The 17,788-nt window shown below is 32.7% G+C and overlaps 3 protein-coding genes across 4 annotated transcripts in view; 1 reads left to right on the top strand and 2 right to left on the bottom strand.

Annotated features, from left to right (window-relative positions):
* LOC101490850 (serine/threonine-protein phosphatase BSL3-like) overlaps positions 1-8,242 on the top strand; it is a 15,359-nt gene extending 7,117 nt beyond the window's left edge. The window contains exons 8-21 of the mRNA XM_004487388.4: positions 1,016-1,117; positions 1,202-1,283; positions 1,616-1,795; positions 2,250-2,520; positions 2,603-2,840; positions 2,940-3,110; positions 3,930-4,168; positions 5,676-5,760; positions 5,843-5,941; positions 6,019-6,218; positions 6,304-6,379; positions 7,102-7,237; positions 7,326-7,465; positions 7,615-8,242. Of these exons, the coding sequence (XP_004487445.1) occupies positions 1,016-1,117; positions 1,202-1,283; positions 1,616-1,795; positions 2,250-2,520; positions 2,603-2,840; positions 2,940-3,110; positions 3,930-4,168; positions 5,676-5,760; positions 5,843-5,941; positions 6,019-6,218; positions 6,304-6,379; positions 7,102-7,237; positions 7,326-7,465; positions 7,615-7,698 (2,103 nt within the window). The 3' untranslated portion in view covers positions 7,699-8,242. The remainder of the gene's footprint in view (positions 1-1,015; positions 1,118-1,201; positions 1,284-1,615; positions 1,796-2,249; positions 2,521-2,602; positions 2,841-2,939; positions 3,111-3,929; positions 4,169-5,675; positions 5,761-5,842; positions 5,942-6,018; positions 6,219-6,303; positions 6,380-7,101; positions 7,238-7,325; positions 7,466-7,614) is intronic.
* Positions 8,243-8,384: 142 nt separating this feature from the next.
* LOC101491167 (J domain-containing protein spf31) lies at positions 8,385-13,265 on the bottom strand. 2 transcript variants are annotated; one of them, XM_004487390.4, is made up of 10 exons: positions 13,030-13,265; positions 12,481-12,571; positions 12,333-12,393; positions 11,283-11,360; positions 10,691-10,764; positions 10,353-10,466; positions 9,813-9,920; positions 8,973-9,011; positions 8,771-8,858; positions 8,524-8,662 (listed from the first exon to the last, which is right to left on the bottom strand). In XM_004487390.4, the coding sequence occupies exons 1-9, from the start codon at positions 13,128-13,130 to the stop codon at positions 8,772-8,774; spliced, it is 753 nt and encodes a 250-aa protein (XP_004487447.1). In that variant the 5' UTR covers positions 13,131-13,265; the 3' UTR covers positions 8,524-8,662; position 8,771. The 2 variants fall into 2 exon arrangements, with proteins under 2 accessions (XP_004487446.1, XP_004487447.1); XM_004487389.4 differs by having other exon boundaries at positions 8,385-8,858; positions 13,030-13,264.
* A 1,540-nt stretch (positions 13,266-14,805) lies between these two features.
* LOC101491703 (protein FAF-like, chloroplastic) lies at positions 14,806-16,537 on the bottom strand. Its single transcript, XM_004487391.4, has 2 exons — positions 16,387-16,537; positions 14,806-16,059 (listed from the first exon to the last, which is right to left on the bottom strand). Exon 2 carries the CDS (start codon positions 16,049-16,051, stop codon positions 15,005-15,007), a length of 1,047 nt encoding a protein of 348 aa, XP_004487448.1. The 5' UTR covers positions 16,052-16,059; positions 16,387-16,537; the 3' UTR covers positions 14,806-15,004.
* Between the last annotated feature and the right edge of the window lie 1,251 nt (positions 16,538-17,788).

The following is a 17,788-nucleotide window of genomic DNA, read 5'->3' as shown; positions in this document are numbered from 1 at the left end:
GAATTTTTCTTGTCTTTGTTTATATATATATATATATATATATATATATATATATATATATATGCATACAGATTCGTATATATGCATATAAAACAACTTAATTAAGTAGCAAAACTTCAAATCACACCCAAAATATTTGATGAAACTGAAATTTAGGATCATAAGATTCATAACATGAAATACAAAGTCATAGATGCCATTAATGTCATACAAAAGTTGCACACAGGAGATGGAAAGGCTTGCAGTGGTGAAGAGAAAAAGAGTAATGTTTAGGTGTGAGAGGGACTGCGCAAACATTAAATTGGGATGGTTTCCACAAATAAATGGGTGTAGTGGGTTAGAATTAAACCTTCGCTGAAATTCAAGTGTTTAAAGTGTTTTTTTTACGGGTTTTATGAACCCAATTGTGGTTTTTAAGGAACTGGGTTGCAGACCTTACCAGTGAAATCCAGTCTGCAAAGACAGGAGCAAAATCATTTTCGTACACGATTCCACCACTTCCATGGCTCTGCCAGTGTTCCCAGCCAATCCCACCAATTTCTGATTCTTCCCATGCTCAAGTGCAGACAGAGATACCAAGATAGCATACTCGTATGATTCTACGTGCAGGATCGTGATTGTGACTACCATGTTGTAAGACAAGCTAAGAACAACTAACTGAAAGTTTTTCATATTGAAATTTAAATATAATTCAGTACCATTCAAAACCTATTGGAGTACTTTGAGTTATTGTGTTTTTAAGTTCCAGCACTTGATCAAATTGCTCAAGCAGGCTATATCAAATATTTACAGGTGGCATTCACAGTTGTGATCATTTTAGATTGAGTTAGGATGTCTATGGTCAGTTGCTCTTGTCAATGTCTGTTTTCTATTTTAAGGCCTATTCTGACTCAAAAGGCCTATTCTGACTCAAACTAACTCTAATTAATAAACCTGTTTAATTTCTGTTGGTAATTTTGTGTGTGGTTATTTGCAAAGCGTTATTGGAATTATCATTTTACCACTTACATTGCAGCCATTGGCCAGTGCATATGGACTTGCTAAGCATAGAGATGGTCGTTGGGAATGGGCAATTGCTCCAGGTGTCTCACCATCTCCAAGATATCAGCATGCAGCGGTTGGATTCAGTTTCTTATATTTTTTCTCATTTTTTCTAAGTTGGCTATATGTTCAAGGATCATGCTTAATTTAATGATTCTAGGTGTTTGTTAATGCAAGGCTACATGTGTCTGGTGGGGCTCTTGGTGGAGGACGGATGGTTGAAGACTCATCAAGTGTTGCAGGTAACTCACTCAGTGTTGCTTAGTTTTTTTTTTGTTGACTGCTGCACTGGGTACCATTTGGATCGCATATAATATAAATTAGCTATTGTTTTATGCTCTAACTCTATCTTTTTTCCCCACTCTTAATGTGTGTTTATATATTTTTCACAATTCGACTTACGAATGGTATTTATTCTGAAATATAGGAACAAAAATTCTTGTTTCACTCCATTCTATTGGTGCCATAACTAATTTTTACCAATGGTCACTTTCTTGTATTATTTTCTTCTACGTGGATGCAATATTTAGTGATATTCCCAATGGTTGTATATCTGAATATTTCCCGTTTGTAGTATTGGACACTGCTGCTGGTGTTTGGTGTGATACAAAATCTGTTGTTACCACTCCAAGAACTGGTAGATACAGTGCTGATGCAGCTGGTGGAGACGCTGCAGTTGAGTTGACTCGACGTTGCAGGCATGCTGCTGCTGCAGTTGGTGACCTGATTTTTATTTACGGTGGTTTACGTGGGGGTAAGTTATAAATATAAGTATTTCCAGGTTCATATTATTATTTCCTATCCATTGCTTGATATCTTCTGATATTTAATAGATCTAGTTTTGGCTATTCAGATGACTTACTTTGTGCTCCTTTCCGATACAACTTGAAATTCTGTTCTCTTATCATTTACATGTTCTATTTGCCTGATAATTTTGGCTGAATTCTTTTCTTTTGTTGTTTTTGGATGGACTTGAAGCAATCGTGACATTTGAATCTTGGCTGTGATTTTGTATTTAATGACAATCGTGACATTTAGACTTGTGCAAATGGCAGAATCTGTTTGATGAATTGATGGCCGTCATTGATATAAAAATTCTCACTTTGGGATAAAAACTGTTTCATCACTTTGGGATTTCATGTTGTGATTTAACCATTTCATCACTTCAACTGCTGGACTGACCTGAATGTATTGTATTTATGCTGCAGGAGTCTTGCTGGATGACCTACTTGTTGCTGAAGATCTAGCTGCTGCTGAAACAACAACTGCTGCTTCACATGCCGCTGCCGCAGCCGCTGCATCTAATGTACAAGAAGGACGCATGCCTGGACGATATGGGTTTGATGATAGGCCAAGGCAAATAATGACTGAAGCAGCTGCTGATGGTTCTGTTGTATTGGGAAATCCAGTTGCACCACCAATGAATGGTGACATTTATACTGACATCAGCACTGAAAATGCCATGCTTCAGGGACCTCGGTAAGAAAGATATTTTTTTCTTCTCATTTTATGATGTATTTAATGTTACTTTGGATTCACTCATCCAAATTAATTTGAACAGTACAACTGCCAAAGGAGTGGAGTATCTGGTTGAAGCATCTGCCGCAGAAGCCGAAGCTATTAGTGCAGCACTGGCTGCTGCCAAGGCACGGCAAGAGAATGGAGAAGTGGAATTGCCCGACAGAGACCGTGGGGCTGAGGCTACCCCAAGTGGGAAACACACATCTTCCTTGATTAAGCCTGATTCTGTTGGGTCAAATAACAATGTTTCTGGTGGAGTTCGGCTGCATCACAGAGCTGTGGGTGACACATGTTAATTACCAAGAAAAAATTATGCTGTGTATATATTTCTATAAAATATTTAAGCGCAACAAATAATTGTGTTCAATTTTCTACAGGTAGTTGTTGCTGCAGAGACTGGTGGAGCATTAGGTGGCATGGTTAGACAGCTTTCAATTGATCAATTTGAAAATGAAGGCAGGCGGGTCAGTTATGGGACTCCAGAAAATGCAACTGCTGCTAGAAAATTATTAGATCGGCAGATGTCCATCAATAGTGTGCCAAAAAAGGTATAGATTCATCTTTACAACTAGTTACCAAACATGAACATCATAATAATAAGTCATCAATATATTAGTCCAGAATTTTACATTATTATTGATAATGTTTATTGCTCCTATTTGCTCTATATTGCATTAAAATTTTCTGATTTTTCTTTGATTTCTGTATTGTGTTCTCTCACTCTTACATTCAGAGATGGACCCTCATTGACACTACTGCAGGCTAGAGCCCCCACATCCAATATGAAATTCTTGCTAATATACATGTTTCTTCTCTAAGATATGTAATATTATTATAAATTTAATATATAATACTTTCACTCATTAGAAAAAGTATATAATGGTATAATAATACATGCCCACGTCATTAAAGTCATTGATTTGTTTCCTTGATTTTGTTTTTTCTTACTTTTTAGAATAAATATATACCGGGAATACGACATCCTATTTTATTTCTTTTACTTAGTTTCAATTTTTAAAAACAATACATGCACAATATTATATAAATAAATCTTATTTTGTTTATTATTTTAATTAAAAAAGTTATAGAAGTTCTAGTTAATATATTTTTGAAACACTTAATTATTTGATTTTCTTAATGATATATATATTCAAAAATGATAATTAATGTTCTAAATTTATTTTGTTTATAAATATTGCCTCCACTGCTCATAATTTTTGGGTCCGCCACTGCTTACATATATATATATATATATATATATATAATATTGTCATGTTTGCTTTATTAAAACTTAATAAAGCAGCTTGTTTTTCCTTATAATTAGATTAGATTTGTTTCTTATGGAGTTCCCCTCACCACCTTTATAGGTCATAGCACACCTCTTAAAGCCTCGTGGATGGAAACCACCAGTACGCCGACAATTTTTCTTGGATTGCAATGAAATTGCTGATCTTTGTGATAGTGCTGAGCGGATATTTTCAAGTGAACCAAGTGTCTTACAACTCAGTGCACCAATTAAAATATTTGGTGATTTACATGGGCAGTTTGGAGATCTCATGCGGCTTTTTGATGAGTATGGGGCACCATCAACTGCTGGTGACATTGCGTAAGTACCATATCTTCCGTTGATAGTTTTATTTGTGAATAATGGAGATTTTTTTTCCTGTCTGCCTACTGGTTTTCACGATGTTCACCATTTTCAATTGCTGCAAGCTTATGGTTCAGTTATTTATCAGGGTATTTAAGCATGGTTATTGATGTTTCAGATGTCAAATCAAAACCATAACCAACTTTTCTTTATTAGTTTTCATACCCTTGGTATATTGTTGAGTTCTCATCACTGAGTAAAGTTTTGAATGTCCCATCTCATTTTTAATTTTTTCATGGCACTGTTTCATCACCCAATTACCCCTGCCCAATCTACTTTAAGCAAATGATATTGTTTTTGCAATTTGCATAATGCCTAGACACCTAACTAGCACCAAAGTGCACGACTCACATATTCTCTCCTTGGATAGTACAATGCATTATCTTTTGTAGGCTTATTTTGTTTTCTTTTGAATATGTTCTGAATAGTGATAGAGACTGGAGTAAAGGTCATAAGTAAAAAAGGAGATATTATGTAATAAAGAGTGTGGTAAGAATATATGGTAAATAATGAGTGGGGTAGGATGCTTAGTTGGCAAGTTTTAATGCCTTATTAATATAAATAGTAAGGTGAGTGAATTGTGTGGGATTGTGAAGAATATTTTGAGTGAACCATTTATGGTTAGGCAGAGAGGTTTACTTCTTCTCTGAGGAGCTTGGCTCTTGGCTCTGAGGTAGATTGGGATCCTTTCCCTTCTACAGTTTCTTCTCATTTTATCAATTAAATAGGATATATCTCGACAGTTGCATCGGATACCCTAGCTAATTATGTCGATTTGAGGGTTTATGGTTACTTATGGAACAGAAGAGACAGTGAAACAACTGAGGGTTATTTTTAACATTAACAGGGTTCTTGTCATGGTTGATTGATTGTAAAGATGCTGCTGCACTAGAACAAAATAAGTGTTGGGAAATATGATTCGTATTGTGTTTAGGATTAAGAAAGTTTTTTTGGCTATTTTATTATAAATAGAGGTGTTACACTAGTATCAATAAATTATATTTTCATATGTTAGTAAGCCCTAAACCCTAAAATTTCTACAATGCAATTTGTGTAGAGTCCCACAATGGACGTGACATGACCTGAAAAAGTGTTCATAAAAGGGAAGCGTCTTTCATTTTACAAGTCGGTTTTATACGGTTTAAGTTAGGTCCTACCCAAATTTTAACATGGTATCAGAGCCTATAAGAGATTCATTGTGTTGTTTGTTATTGGGCCACTCAAGTCACGTTCCCGATGTTCGATCCTGGACGTGTGAGGGCCGAGGGATGTATTGATAGTCGTATATTGGATGTGATATAACCTAAGAAAGTGTTTATAAGCTGGAGACATCCCTCACTTTACAAGTAGGTCTTGTAGGGTTGAAGGTTGAACGAAGTTCACCCCAGATTTTAAGATTATTACAACTCTAGTGATTTAGGCATTTGATTATCTCTATTACTAATTTTGTATGAATAACTTTCAGATATATCGATTATCTATTCCTAGGAGATTATGTTGATCGGGGACAGCACAGCTTGGAAACTATAACCCTTCTTCTTTCTTTGAAGGTACTCTTGATTGTCTTGGTTGTCTTTCTGCGTATCAGGTTTAGTGGCCCTAGATTTATGCATGGTTTCGTGAATATTGCAGGTTGAGTATCCCAACAATGTACATTTAATACGTGGAAACCATGAAGCTGCAGATATTAATGCCCTTTTTGGTTTTCGAATTGAGTGCATTGAAAGGATGGTAAGGAATCTCTGGTACCTGATATTGTTACTTATTTATGTTGGGTACACTGACCAACCATGTAAATTCTTGAACAGGGTGAGAGAGACGGAATTTGGACGTGGCATCGGATTAACCGGCTGTTTAATTGGCTTCCTCTAGCTGCTTTAATTGAGAAAAAGATTATTTGCATGCATGGAGGTATTGGTCGTTCAATAAATCATGTGGAACAGATTGAAAATATTCAAAGACCAATTCCAATGGAAGCAGGGTCAATTGTTCTTATGGATCTGTTATGGTCAGTGCATTTGTTCCCCATTGCTTGTTCATGACTGTACGTCGTGTGTTTCTTGATAATAACAGCATGAAATGTTCCTCTATAGGTCTGATCCAACAGAGAATGACAGTGTAGAAGGACTGAGGCCAAATGCTAGAGGTCCTGGATTAGTTACTTTTGGGGTGAGTGCTCCATACCTGCCATTCAATAAATGAGTATTATTATGTTTACTTTATTTGCATAAAAATATGTAGAAATTTGGTAGTTTCAGTATTTCTAGACGATAAGTCTGCCAATGCATGTTAATATGCTGATGTTAAGATCTCTCACAAATGATGGAGATATGATAGGACTGAGTTGAGATTAGACACGAGGTAAAATGGAAAACTGTATGTTTGATTTGTACTATTCGTTCTGAAGCTGTGGAACGAGGTCTGTCTGTGCTATTAGTGCATCTGCACATGATAAAAGTCTTGGAAAAGTTTAAAAGGTTGGTTTCAAGTAATAACATCTGGGGAAATTTTTTTCTTAGGAGGTAATCTAAATGGTCATGCGGGTTTTTACTTTTTAAACATCCATTGAAGCTTTATGTATGAATTTAAATTTGAAAAATCATGAAACTGATTAATGCCTGTAGATTCTTATTTATCCCTGCAAATTTGCTGGTGGCAGTGTTATGAATGCATGACTGCTTGCACTTTGTATTTACTCTAATTTGAAATCTGTCTGTGATGTGTTATTTGAATTGTAGATCATATGCATCGTTGCCTTGTTGAATGGTGTGCGACTTTATAAATGTTACTAAATATTTTTGATATGAACTTTATTAATGTTATAGCGTATGGTATTTAATAGTTTTTTATGCATGTTCTCATGCTCATTTAAATGGGGTTTGGTACTTCAGCCTGATCGAGTCATGGAATTTTGCAACAACAATGATCTTCAGCTAATTGTCCGAGCACATGAATGTGTGATGGATGGGTTTGAGCGATTTGCCCAAGGACATCTTATCACACTTTTCTCAGCTACAAACTATTGTGGTATATGTTGCTGACTTATGCATTGCATTTCATCCTTAGATCATGTTGTTCTTTTTCTAAAATTCAACAATTCCACTCGCTCCCATAGGTACTGCGAATAATGCTGGAGCAATATTAGTTTTGGGTAGAGACCTTGTTGTGGTTCCTAAACTGATTCATCCATTACCACCTGCAATTTCTTCACCAGAAACGTCCCCAGAACGGCATATTGAAGATACATGGATGCAGGTACTCCAAATATTTCCGATTAACGTTGTTATTGTAGATATCAAATATATACAAACACATCTAAGTAAGTTTCTAGTTAATTTAATTTCACATTATTCTGTTGCTTCTAATATAAATAACATCACTATTAATGCTAATAATACGTACAGGAGTTGAATGCCAACAGACCACCAACACCAACTAGAGGCCGTCCCCAAGTTACAAATGACCGAGGTTCGCTCGCCTGGATATAGTGACTATTGAGGACATCCCTAATATTCATGCTTTACTGGCTCGTGCTATCGCCTTGTCCGTGTTTTGTATATAGCATGATGCCATTAACGGGAGTCTCTGAACCTGTGATCTTAATCCCAGGCAGAAAGCTCAGCTTCCTTAGTTTTGGGTTCTCGCCTAAATCAGCAATCCTCGATAAAAATACAAGTTTGACACGCAAGGTTTACTTCGACTAAGGTAGAAGTTGGAGTAAGGGTTGACCTACCCGATGTAAATTGAGCATATAGGGTATGAAGTCAAAGGTTGTGATTCTGTATCATGGAATGTCCGTGCTGGCTATTTTTGCCATTCTTATACATTTTTCACTTCTTGCCCTTAGGCTATTATTATTGTTGGGCTTTTTTTAATCAAAGAGGACGAGGGTTTTTTATATGATGGTGAGATATATAAATCAGAAATCTTATAGGTCATTGTATAATAGTTGTTTATGTGTAATTTTCCTCTGTACAATTATTTTTTGTGTGAATCAATGTTCTATGACAAAGAATGTGAATTTTGTTACCAGATTTTGACTTACCTCGAAGCTGAAGTGATATATGAAGTTTTGACTTCGAAATCATGGATTACCACTAAAGGAATAAAAAGAGAAAAAGTTTATAATTGCAATTTAAGTGAAAGCAAGTTTCGTTGAAATTACAAAAGGGGGTGACGGTAACTAATATAATTGCAATTATAGATAACGGGTAAGCTTTATTTTACATTCGGTTGTATAAATGAAAGTAATTATAACTAACATCTGATCCACCTCGTTGCTGATGACTGGTATATAAATGGGCTTCACACAGTTTCTCAAAAATCATTAATAAGGCAATACAACTAAATAGGAGTAATTCCTATGTATCAGTCAGTACAAGGGCGTAACATCCCAAAATGGAGTATTCATTTGGAGGAGGTCTAGATTCCATTAAGATGCCTCTCATGACCCTAGAGATAAATATGATTACAATATCAATCAAACTGATACAAAGGAAAAGCCTGCATGAAGAAGTTTTCTTGGATTCCTAGTTGGATTTATCGTCTGTGACAATATACCTTAACCTCTTTTTACAGGCCTCTGAACGTAGGATTTGTTGGGATCTTCTGTCTTAAGCTTAGGTGGGCGAATTTCTCCCTTTTTATTCTGCAGCCATAACAAAAACGTGATATTAGTTAAGCAAATTGCTATTTTTGTTTGAAGGTGAATGTGTCAATGGAATACTTGTTGACACTAAAACCAGCAAGCTTAGAATCATACCTTCTTTCCACCCTTCATAAAATCTCTCCAGCTGGATACCTGATAATGAAATGATTGTGTCAATTCATCTATATATTTTGACAAGAAAATAGATACTCCACACCAACAATTTGGTACAAGTTTTTTTTTTAGGACTGTAGGATACATTGGATAACCTTTAAACTGCCGATGAAAAGCGTGAAAATAATGGTCGGCCAATAAAGCTAAAATTAATACAAAGCAGATTAAAAAGACAGAAAAGACGAATTCCAAATCAAGGTTGACAGGCCAGTCTCATTTTATGAATTTTATTGGTAGCTATTCAAATAACAAATTGAGGAAGGCTAGCAACACTCTCTAATGGATTCCTCTAAATTGTGTGGGCCCCATTTAATTTTGGTGGGACCATATGGAATTATAACTAGTAAAATAATATGTTGCTAACAAACAACCTAAGCTTCTTTGTTGAATTTGATCTTGACATGATATAGTGACCTCTTTTGGCAAGTGGCCAATGACTTCAATCTGAGTTATACCCCCCATTCTTCTAATTGAATGAAATTTCAAATGCCAACACATGGGGACGTCTGTTTCAAGTTATCTAAATTCATTCTAGGCGGGAGACGTCTGTCACATCAGTAGATTCAGTACTAAATTTTCAGAAAGTACAAATAGAAACCACATATCATTTGGCCATATTCTGGAACACTTTATAGCTTAGTTGTAGATTTCATAGGCAGAAAATACCACAAAAATAACAAAAAAGGCTGAAATTAAGATTCACTTTTAATCATAGATTCATTAACACAACTTGCAGTTTGACATATAAAATGAAGTTTAAATATGAAACTGAAAACTAACCCTCTTTTCTCTTGTTCCTTCCCATTCCTCTTCATGTTCACGCTTTCTTTTCCACATTTCCTTCTGTTCCTCTTCATCCCTTTTTAATCTGCCTTCCTCCTCTGATATCTACATAATATTTAATAAGCTAAAAGGTCACAAAACAATAGTTGATACGTAAATTATTTCTTAGGCCAACTTTACATAGATAAACAGACTCCTAATGATCTCACGTTTTTATTACTAGCACTTTCAGAGGACTTACCAAAATTCGGAAGAAAAACCAAATCTATGTGCATAGTAAACATCCAATGTTCTAACTTAATAATATAAAGCGAATCACAATAATAGAATATTAGTATTTTGTAAATGACCAGACCTTTTAAAAAGCACTGAACCACTGTCATTTTAGGCATGCATGAGGAAAATAACCATCTGTTGTAGACTCATCCAATTGGCCTCAAACGTACATAAACTCATAGAATTCTGAGTTCACTTTGAGTTTGACGACAAAGATTTAAAGTGTGTATGTGTGGATGGTGAGAAGTAATTAGAACATACCCTCATTTGCATTTTTCTTCTCCTCCATTCTTTATCTGTTAATAGTTCACGAACTTTGAGTTTGAGCTCCTGCTTGAATTCTTCTGACTGTTCATATTGCTTATCATATTTTCCCTGATATAGAAACATAGTTAGTTCTTTTAAAGAAGCAAGGGTATATTGTCCCTAGACTGGTAATATGGTAAATTGCTAATCTTACATTATCAAAGTCTGGTAATCTCACCTCTTGTGTGTAATCAGAACACAAGGGAGGTGCAAGACAAGGGGGATTGTTCTAAACTTTTAGGTTGTGCTCTTGTGTGACTATGAGAACCCTAGTAAAAATATATTTACCATACCTCCTCAACTAAGGACTTCATCTTTGAGGCTGTATCTTTCTTCAGATGTTTTTTTCTCTTTACTCTAAGTTCTTCTGCAGTTCACATCAATGAAAAATAAGATTAGTTCTTTTATTTAATATATGCCCTTGCTTCCACATGAAGAAGCATTTCTTCTTACACATATGAAGGTCTAAATAACAGGACAATTAATAAAGGAAAAAAACATTGCACATAACAGAAGAAAGTTTGACCCACAGCAAAAGATTATGGGTCTTCAAATTTAAAACACATTGATGAACTCCCCAATCGGGTGTATACTGATGTAAGAGCAAATAAATAGACTAACAAAAACTTTAAACCTCAAAGATTAAGGCACAAAACTCATCCTCAGACGTAACACGATCAAGAATGACCTTTTATCATTTCGGGAAAAATAATGAGGAAATTTTTTGACCACTAGATTGATAGAAGTAGTAAACCACGTGTCAAAAATTACTCTAGTTGTGTGACAACTTATCTTGAAGGTATGAGTGTAACCCTTAGTAGAAAGAACTTGCATGTTTAAGACATGTAATGACTAGACAAGCATAAAAGACAAACTGACACTAACCTTTTGCTGAATTAACTTGGCTGAGAAGATAATCTCTTTCATTTTGGTCGAGTAATAATTGTTGGGCTTTTGCTAGTGCTGCATTCAAGTAAATAGCAAAACAAATATTTAAAAACAATTACAAATTTTCATGCAAACCATCTAGTTGCAGAAATTATCAAATAATTCATAACTGGTCTATTCTTCGATATGTTAATAAATAGCAGGCTTCTTTACAGCATAATGTCAGAAGAATCGGTACAAAAAACAGAATCAATGTGATCACGCAAAGAGTTAAAAATAGGATCCTACTTCTCAAGTCTCTAAGGTTGCAGCCATACCAAGCAATGTACATATTAACCAAAATAACACTTGAAAGACATTTAAGATACCAATGGTAGATTCTATAATTTTCCTTCTTAGGCATCATATATGTAACCAACATATCACTGGATTGGTTAAGCTAAAGTCCAATAAAGATTACAGTACGAAGAAGTAGTTGATGTAATACTTGACAAATTAAGTATAAAACTATGTGATGGAGTTGTTCATAACTACTAGGGAGTATTAAGTTCTTTATATCAGGCCTAACTCATTCTTACAAAACCAACTTGTAAAATGAGGGATGCCTCTCTTTATAAACTCATTTCAGATCTTATCTCATGTTAGGTGGGAATTTTCTTTTTTCCAGTTTGGAGGAAATGTGAGGTACTCATGCACAATTAGTTGAACTTTTGAAGGTTATCTCTCCCAATCTGCCAGATTTTTTCTGTTTAAATAATATTCTAAAAGTAATTCTTCCATGACTCAATCCCCACTTTTATATGAAGTTTATTACATTATAAATTTCAATTCAATTTACCACATGTTTTCCTACTGTTGGGAAATTAGTAAATTCCAGGATGTTAGACTACAGTAACAAGTTTCAGTACTCGAGCTACTTCATAAAAAAAACTCATTTGCTAAACAACAGCGTAACTAAAAATAGTTGAAAGAAAGAAACAAACAATGAAAACAATAATAACATGTTCAGTTCCACTTGGAATAATTTTAAAGCATGTCTTCATGTACCTCCAAAAGCCTCCTTTGCTTGTGGATGTTTACATTTGTCAGGGTGAACCATCAGTGATAACTACAAAAAAGATTACCCCAAAAGAATATTATAAGATGCCAGCAGAACATATAACTGAAACAACCCTAAGCTGCAGCAACAAATTACCTTGCGGTACTGCCTTTTCACTTCATCAATTGAAGAATCAAATGATAGGTTTAAATGCTCAAATGGATTCAACTTAAAACAAGAGAGAATCCTGTTGAGAAAATCAAAACACCGCGAACATTGATGAGCAAAATGCTTTAAATAACATAATTTCTTATTTTCTGCATAAATATTCGGCAATTAAAACTTAGCATCGACGAATATCTAAAATACAATGATGGAAACTAAATTACAACACCGATCACATATCAGCAGAATCCACATTCCAATAACTTCAAACGACACAGTTTTGGATCATGTAATTATGGAAATCAAATACGGATGAACAACAAATACTCCAAAGAAACAAGATACATTCTCCACCAGATGAAATAATTAGACAGAAATAAGTAATAACTAACTATAAAATAAAACCCTAATTAGCTCCTAATCAATACGTATAGCGAAAATTAGCGTATGCATTAAAATAAAATAAAAATTCAAGAAAAACAAAACGATAGAAAATTACAATTTGGAAGCAAATAATTACAAAGCGGAACAGAAAGATACCTAAGAACTTCATTGTCCCTTTCAACTTCGCTGACTTCGGCGAAAAAATTTTTGAGTAGTAAATCGTCATCGATGCTGGTCGTTGGATTAGTTTCTCCCATTATTTCGTTTCTTTCTCAGGAATTGAATTCGATTCAGTTTTGGCTTTGAACCAAATTCACGAGCGAGGAAACCAGTTTCGCCGATAGTGCTTTTCAGCGTTTGCGAATCAGCTTAAACGACAATTCTCTTTCTATAAACGACAATCTCTAAAGCCTTATAGTTCATAAACATTGTTTATTTTATTTACAAGTTTAATTACTATTCATAACAATTTTTACACAATCCTATAATTTTAAAAGTAATTACGATAAAATTATTTAAAAAAATTTAATAATTTTGATTGATCAATAATATAATTTTTTTTATATTGATAATATATGTAAATTAAAATATTTAAAAAATATAATAAATTGATTTATTATTTTTTTTCATTTTTATTCTATTTACACTACACTAACAACCATAATTATAAAAATTCAAATGTTGGCACATTATAAATAATTATCGGTTTAAAAAGGTTTTATACCAACAATACATATTATTTATTTATTCTGTTTTGTTTAATAACATTATGTTTGCCTTTGTAAATAAAAATAAATAAAACTTTATAGATCTCTTAAAAAAAACTATCAAATTCTAAGATAGTCTTGTAAACATATGTAACTTTTAACTACTTATAACAAACATAGTAGATTATCGTGATTTAAATAAAATTTATATTTTAATGGGGTACTAATTTTTGTTAAAGTCTATGTGTTTCCAAACACAATATTTTTACACAATATCTTTTGGCGTGCTTTAAATGTGACAGGGGCTATTAATGTGTTGTTTTAACTTCAAGCGGTATTTACATCCATTAAACAGATATTTTGGGATTAACTATTTGAAAAAATTCAAGTTTTATATTGATAAAATACACTTCTTTGAGATTATATAAATTAAAGAATACTACTTCTCTCACCTTACAAACTAAATTTGTAAGGATGAGTTATTCTCAACATAAAAATTTAAGAATCAAATTTTTATTTTAAAATATTTATATCATAAAATTTCATCTTTTTTCTCCTCTATTTCACCTTTTTTATTTCTCTATTGATTATGTTAATTTGAATAAAATTTAAAATAATTTTTGGTCATAACCTTTCAATTTAAAAAAAAAATTATCATGATAATTTAAAGTTCGATTAAAAAATAAGTAAAATTTGATCAATGATTATTTTACATTCGAACTCTAATTATATAGAAAGTATTTAATATAATACAATATTGTGTTAGTTATATGAAAATATATTCCTTTAAAATTTAAAATTATACAATCAAGAATATTGTTTAATAAATGATATTTAAATGATAAAATTATTATTATTATTGTTTTGTTTTAGTTTTTGAAAAAGTTTAGATTATGAAATGTGGATTTTATAGTATTTCATGCATACCAAGTCCATAAATAATTGATAAATTGAATAATTAAGTACTGAGTAGCAGAACATGTATATATAATAGTAGCAACTGTTTTGAGTTTGCCATGAGAGGCAACATATCAAGGATGAATGGATCACAGTGTTCCCAAAAATAAGGCCAATTAGGCAGGACACCACTCATTTTGAAAGCACATTGGTGGCTTAGATTACAAAAGCAGTAAAGTTGAAAAGAAAACATAATACAACATTAATATATGTGACACTTAAAGTAATTCAACTAATCTATTGAGAAAAAAAAAAAAACTCATAAATATATTATTTATCTCTCCTTTTCATTTCTTTTATTTGAAGACTAAAAGAGTGAAACAAATAATAATAGTAACTAACTGTATCGGAATCTAACATAATTTTAAATAAGATTTACTACCGCATTTTGATAGGTGAAATGCGGTCGTAATTACAACTGTTGTTTAAAATTCAAGAGTTAAGATTAGCAATATAGAAAAAAGAGGTCAAGTAGCAACGCAACATGTGTCCCAAAACATAAAAGACCTTGAAGTTCTAAAATCCTTGCAAAACTTCAAATTGTGAACCAAGTAACCCCCATTCTTCCCTCTCATAACCAACAATTGTTGTGATGCTTGATTTGAAGCCTTATAATATATGTTCTCAGACACAACAACCTTGTTGCCAATGCTATTTTGTTGATCACTAATTGCATCATTATTAGGAATTAGAGGAGCAACAACGTTTTCTATAGCCTTGGTTCTCCAATAGTATTGATAACCATTTATGAAGGGCAATGACCGTGGCAATGAACCATGTTGCACAACTTTAACATCCTCAAAATTAGGCACTTTGTTGAACTTATTTGACCATTTTGGACTCTTGTTGACTAACCCAATTAGCTTCTTCACTGTTAATTCTAATCCACTTGACAACATTTGTGTTTTCTCTATCGCAATCTCATTACAATCTTTTTCCTCTTCATCGTGATTAACAAAAGTTAGAATAAGACGACCATTTTGTCGTTTAGCGAAGAAATTTTGTGAAGGAACCGACACAGTTTGTAGGAACAAAAATAACCTTCCATTGTCGCGGTGGGACCTCATTTGAAATGTTTGACTTTGACCATGTTGACTTTGAGTAGAGAGTGAAGAGAGTGGAGGAGGAAAACTAGGAGACTTCTTCACATAATAATAGTTGTTGTATTTTGGAACTTTCAACACATCATCAAATTCATCACATGTTTTCACTTCTTCTTTAAATTTTTCATCATCCTCTGAATTATTATCCTCAGAAGATGTGTTAGAAGAAGAGAAATCGTCTGATCCTGTTTCAGATCCAAGACTCTCGGTGCATATTTGGAGACTCTTTTCACTTAAAAAACTTTTTGATTTTTTCTCAAGTGGGTGAATATAAGGAAGAGTTTTTAATTTGGAAGCTTCATCTTTGTCATTTTGCGTCAAGAATATTGAACTCCATATATCTAACTCCCCTGATTTCTCTTTTTTGTCTTCTCTTTTTTCCATCTTAATGTTCTCTTTGTTTTGGATCATATTGTCAACTGCATACATGTAATTAGGCAAGATTAATTAAAAAAATGTAGTAATATTTATGTATTAATAAAAAGTTGTTTTATTATGTCACATGTTATCCCTTTCTTTCTATAATTAACACATACTCTATTTTTATTATCAATATTTTTTGTTTGTATTTTATTCTAGAAGTAACACAATATCTTCGGACATGTTCCAACTTCCAATATAATACTACTAATTTTCATAGATTTCAATTTGTTTTACAGAGGATGGTTTGATTAGTACATGCATATGAGTTTAGAAAGAAAAAATAATAATACACATAAAGCTTGAAAAGAATTTGAATGAATTACCTGAGGCAACAAAAGAAGATCCAACAGAGGTGTAGAACACTGGGAATGGAAGTTGATAAAGAGGAAGAAATGTAAGGATGGTTGTGATGCTGATGTTAGAGGAATGGTTGTAGTTGATTGATGGAACTACAAGTATGAGAAATGAGGAGTATTTAAGGTGCCAAAAAGCTACTTTTAGTGAAATGATTCCCTTTATATTGGTTTCAAATGTGTGTTATTTTACACTTACAAAAAGGTGCCACACAATCAAATAATTAAGGTTTTAATTAAGGTTATGAAAAATTAAGGTTTTAATTAAGGTCATGAAAAATGTGTTTTAATACATAAATTCGTATTTAAGTGGAAAAAAGTATTAATTCAATTATAGATTCAAAAAATTGAAAAATTTATTTTGAACACTAAATTAATACGAATGAATTCGTGAATTTATGGTAAATTCGGTGACTATACCAATTTTATTATAATTTAAAAAAAGACGCAATTTTTTAAAATCAATTATAAAAACTCATATTTTTTCACTCTTCTCCAACACGTTTCGGACAAACGTTTACTCTTTTTAAACTCAAACGAATCGTTCTCTTGATCTTCTTACTTTGAACACATGCGACTTCATCTTTATTGTCATCGATAAAGGCCGACAAATTGTAAATGGATGTTGAGTATCGAACGGTGGTATAATTTATTTAGTTTAATTTAAAAATATAAAACTTTACAGTAATTTTGTATTTTATATATTTTTATTTTATAACTAAATTGAAAGTTTGAATTATAATGTATTTATGATATTATAAAAATATATATTATTTTAATATTCAATAAATTAAAGTATCAAATTTATATAGACAAAACAAATTTATTTAAAAACTTTTAATATTATAGGTAATGTCGTTATGGGAAGGGTATTCTTGGTTCACGTACAAAATTTTGAAAAATTACCTTTAACTAAGCCTTATCAAATTAGTATATTTTTCTATGAGAATTGTGTAAATTGAGCGTATAAATTCAGTGTTTTGAACTCAGCCAAGACCCAATTTCATAGGTATATATTTATTATCGTCTATTTTTCTACACCCTAATTTCAATGGGTAGGAGATAATCAAGGCAAAAGAAATAGTGTCTTGTCTCTGAGTACATTTGGTTACATATATATATATATATATATATATATATCCCAAAATGAAATTAAACAATCACTCTCTCAATACCAGTGATGAAAAAAGAAAGCAAAATAATTTATTGATAGAGCAAGCACCAATGCAATTTATATAAAGGAAGTGAGGTAATTGGCACCAAAAGCCCATAACTCCATGCACATTCACCTAACATAAGTAATAAGTAATAATAATACTAGTATTAGTAACATTATCCAACTAGATGAAATTGGAAAGTGACATTTATTGGA

Source organism: Cicer arietinum, chromosome 1 (genome assembly GCF_000331145.2).
Source record: "Cicer arietinum cultivar CDC Frontier isolate Library 1 chromosome 1, Cicar.CDCFrontier_v2.0, whole genome shotgun sequence".
NCBI lineage: Eukaryota > Viridiplantae > Streptophyta > Magnoliopsida > Fabales > Fabaceae > Cicer > Cicer arietinum.
The sequence above is the reverse complement of the archived record's forward strand: the minus strand, read 5'-3'. Positions and strand labels throughout refer to the sequence as shown.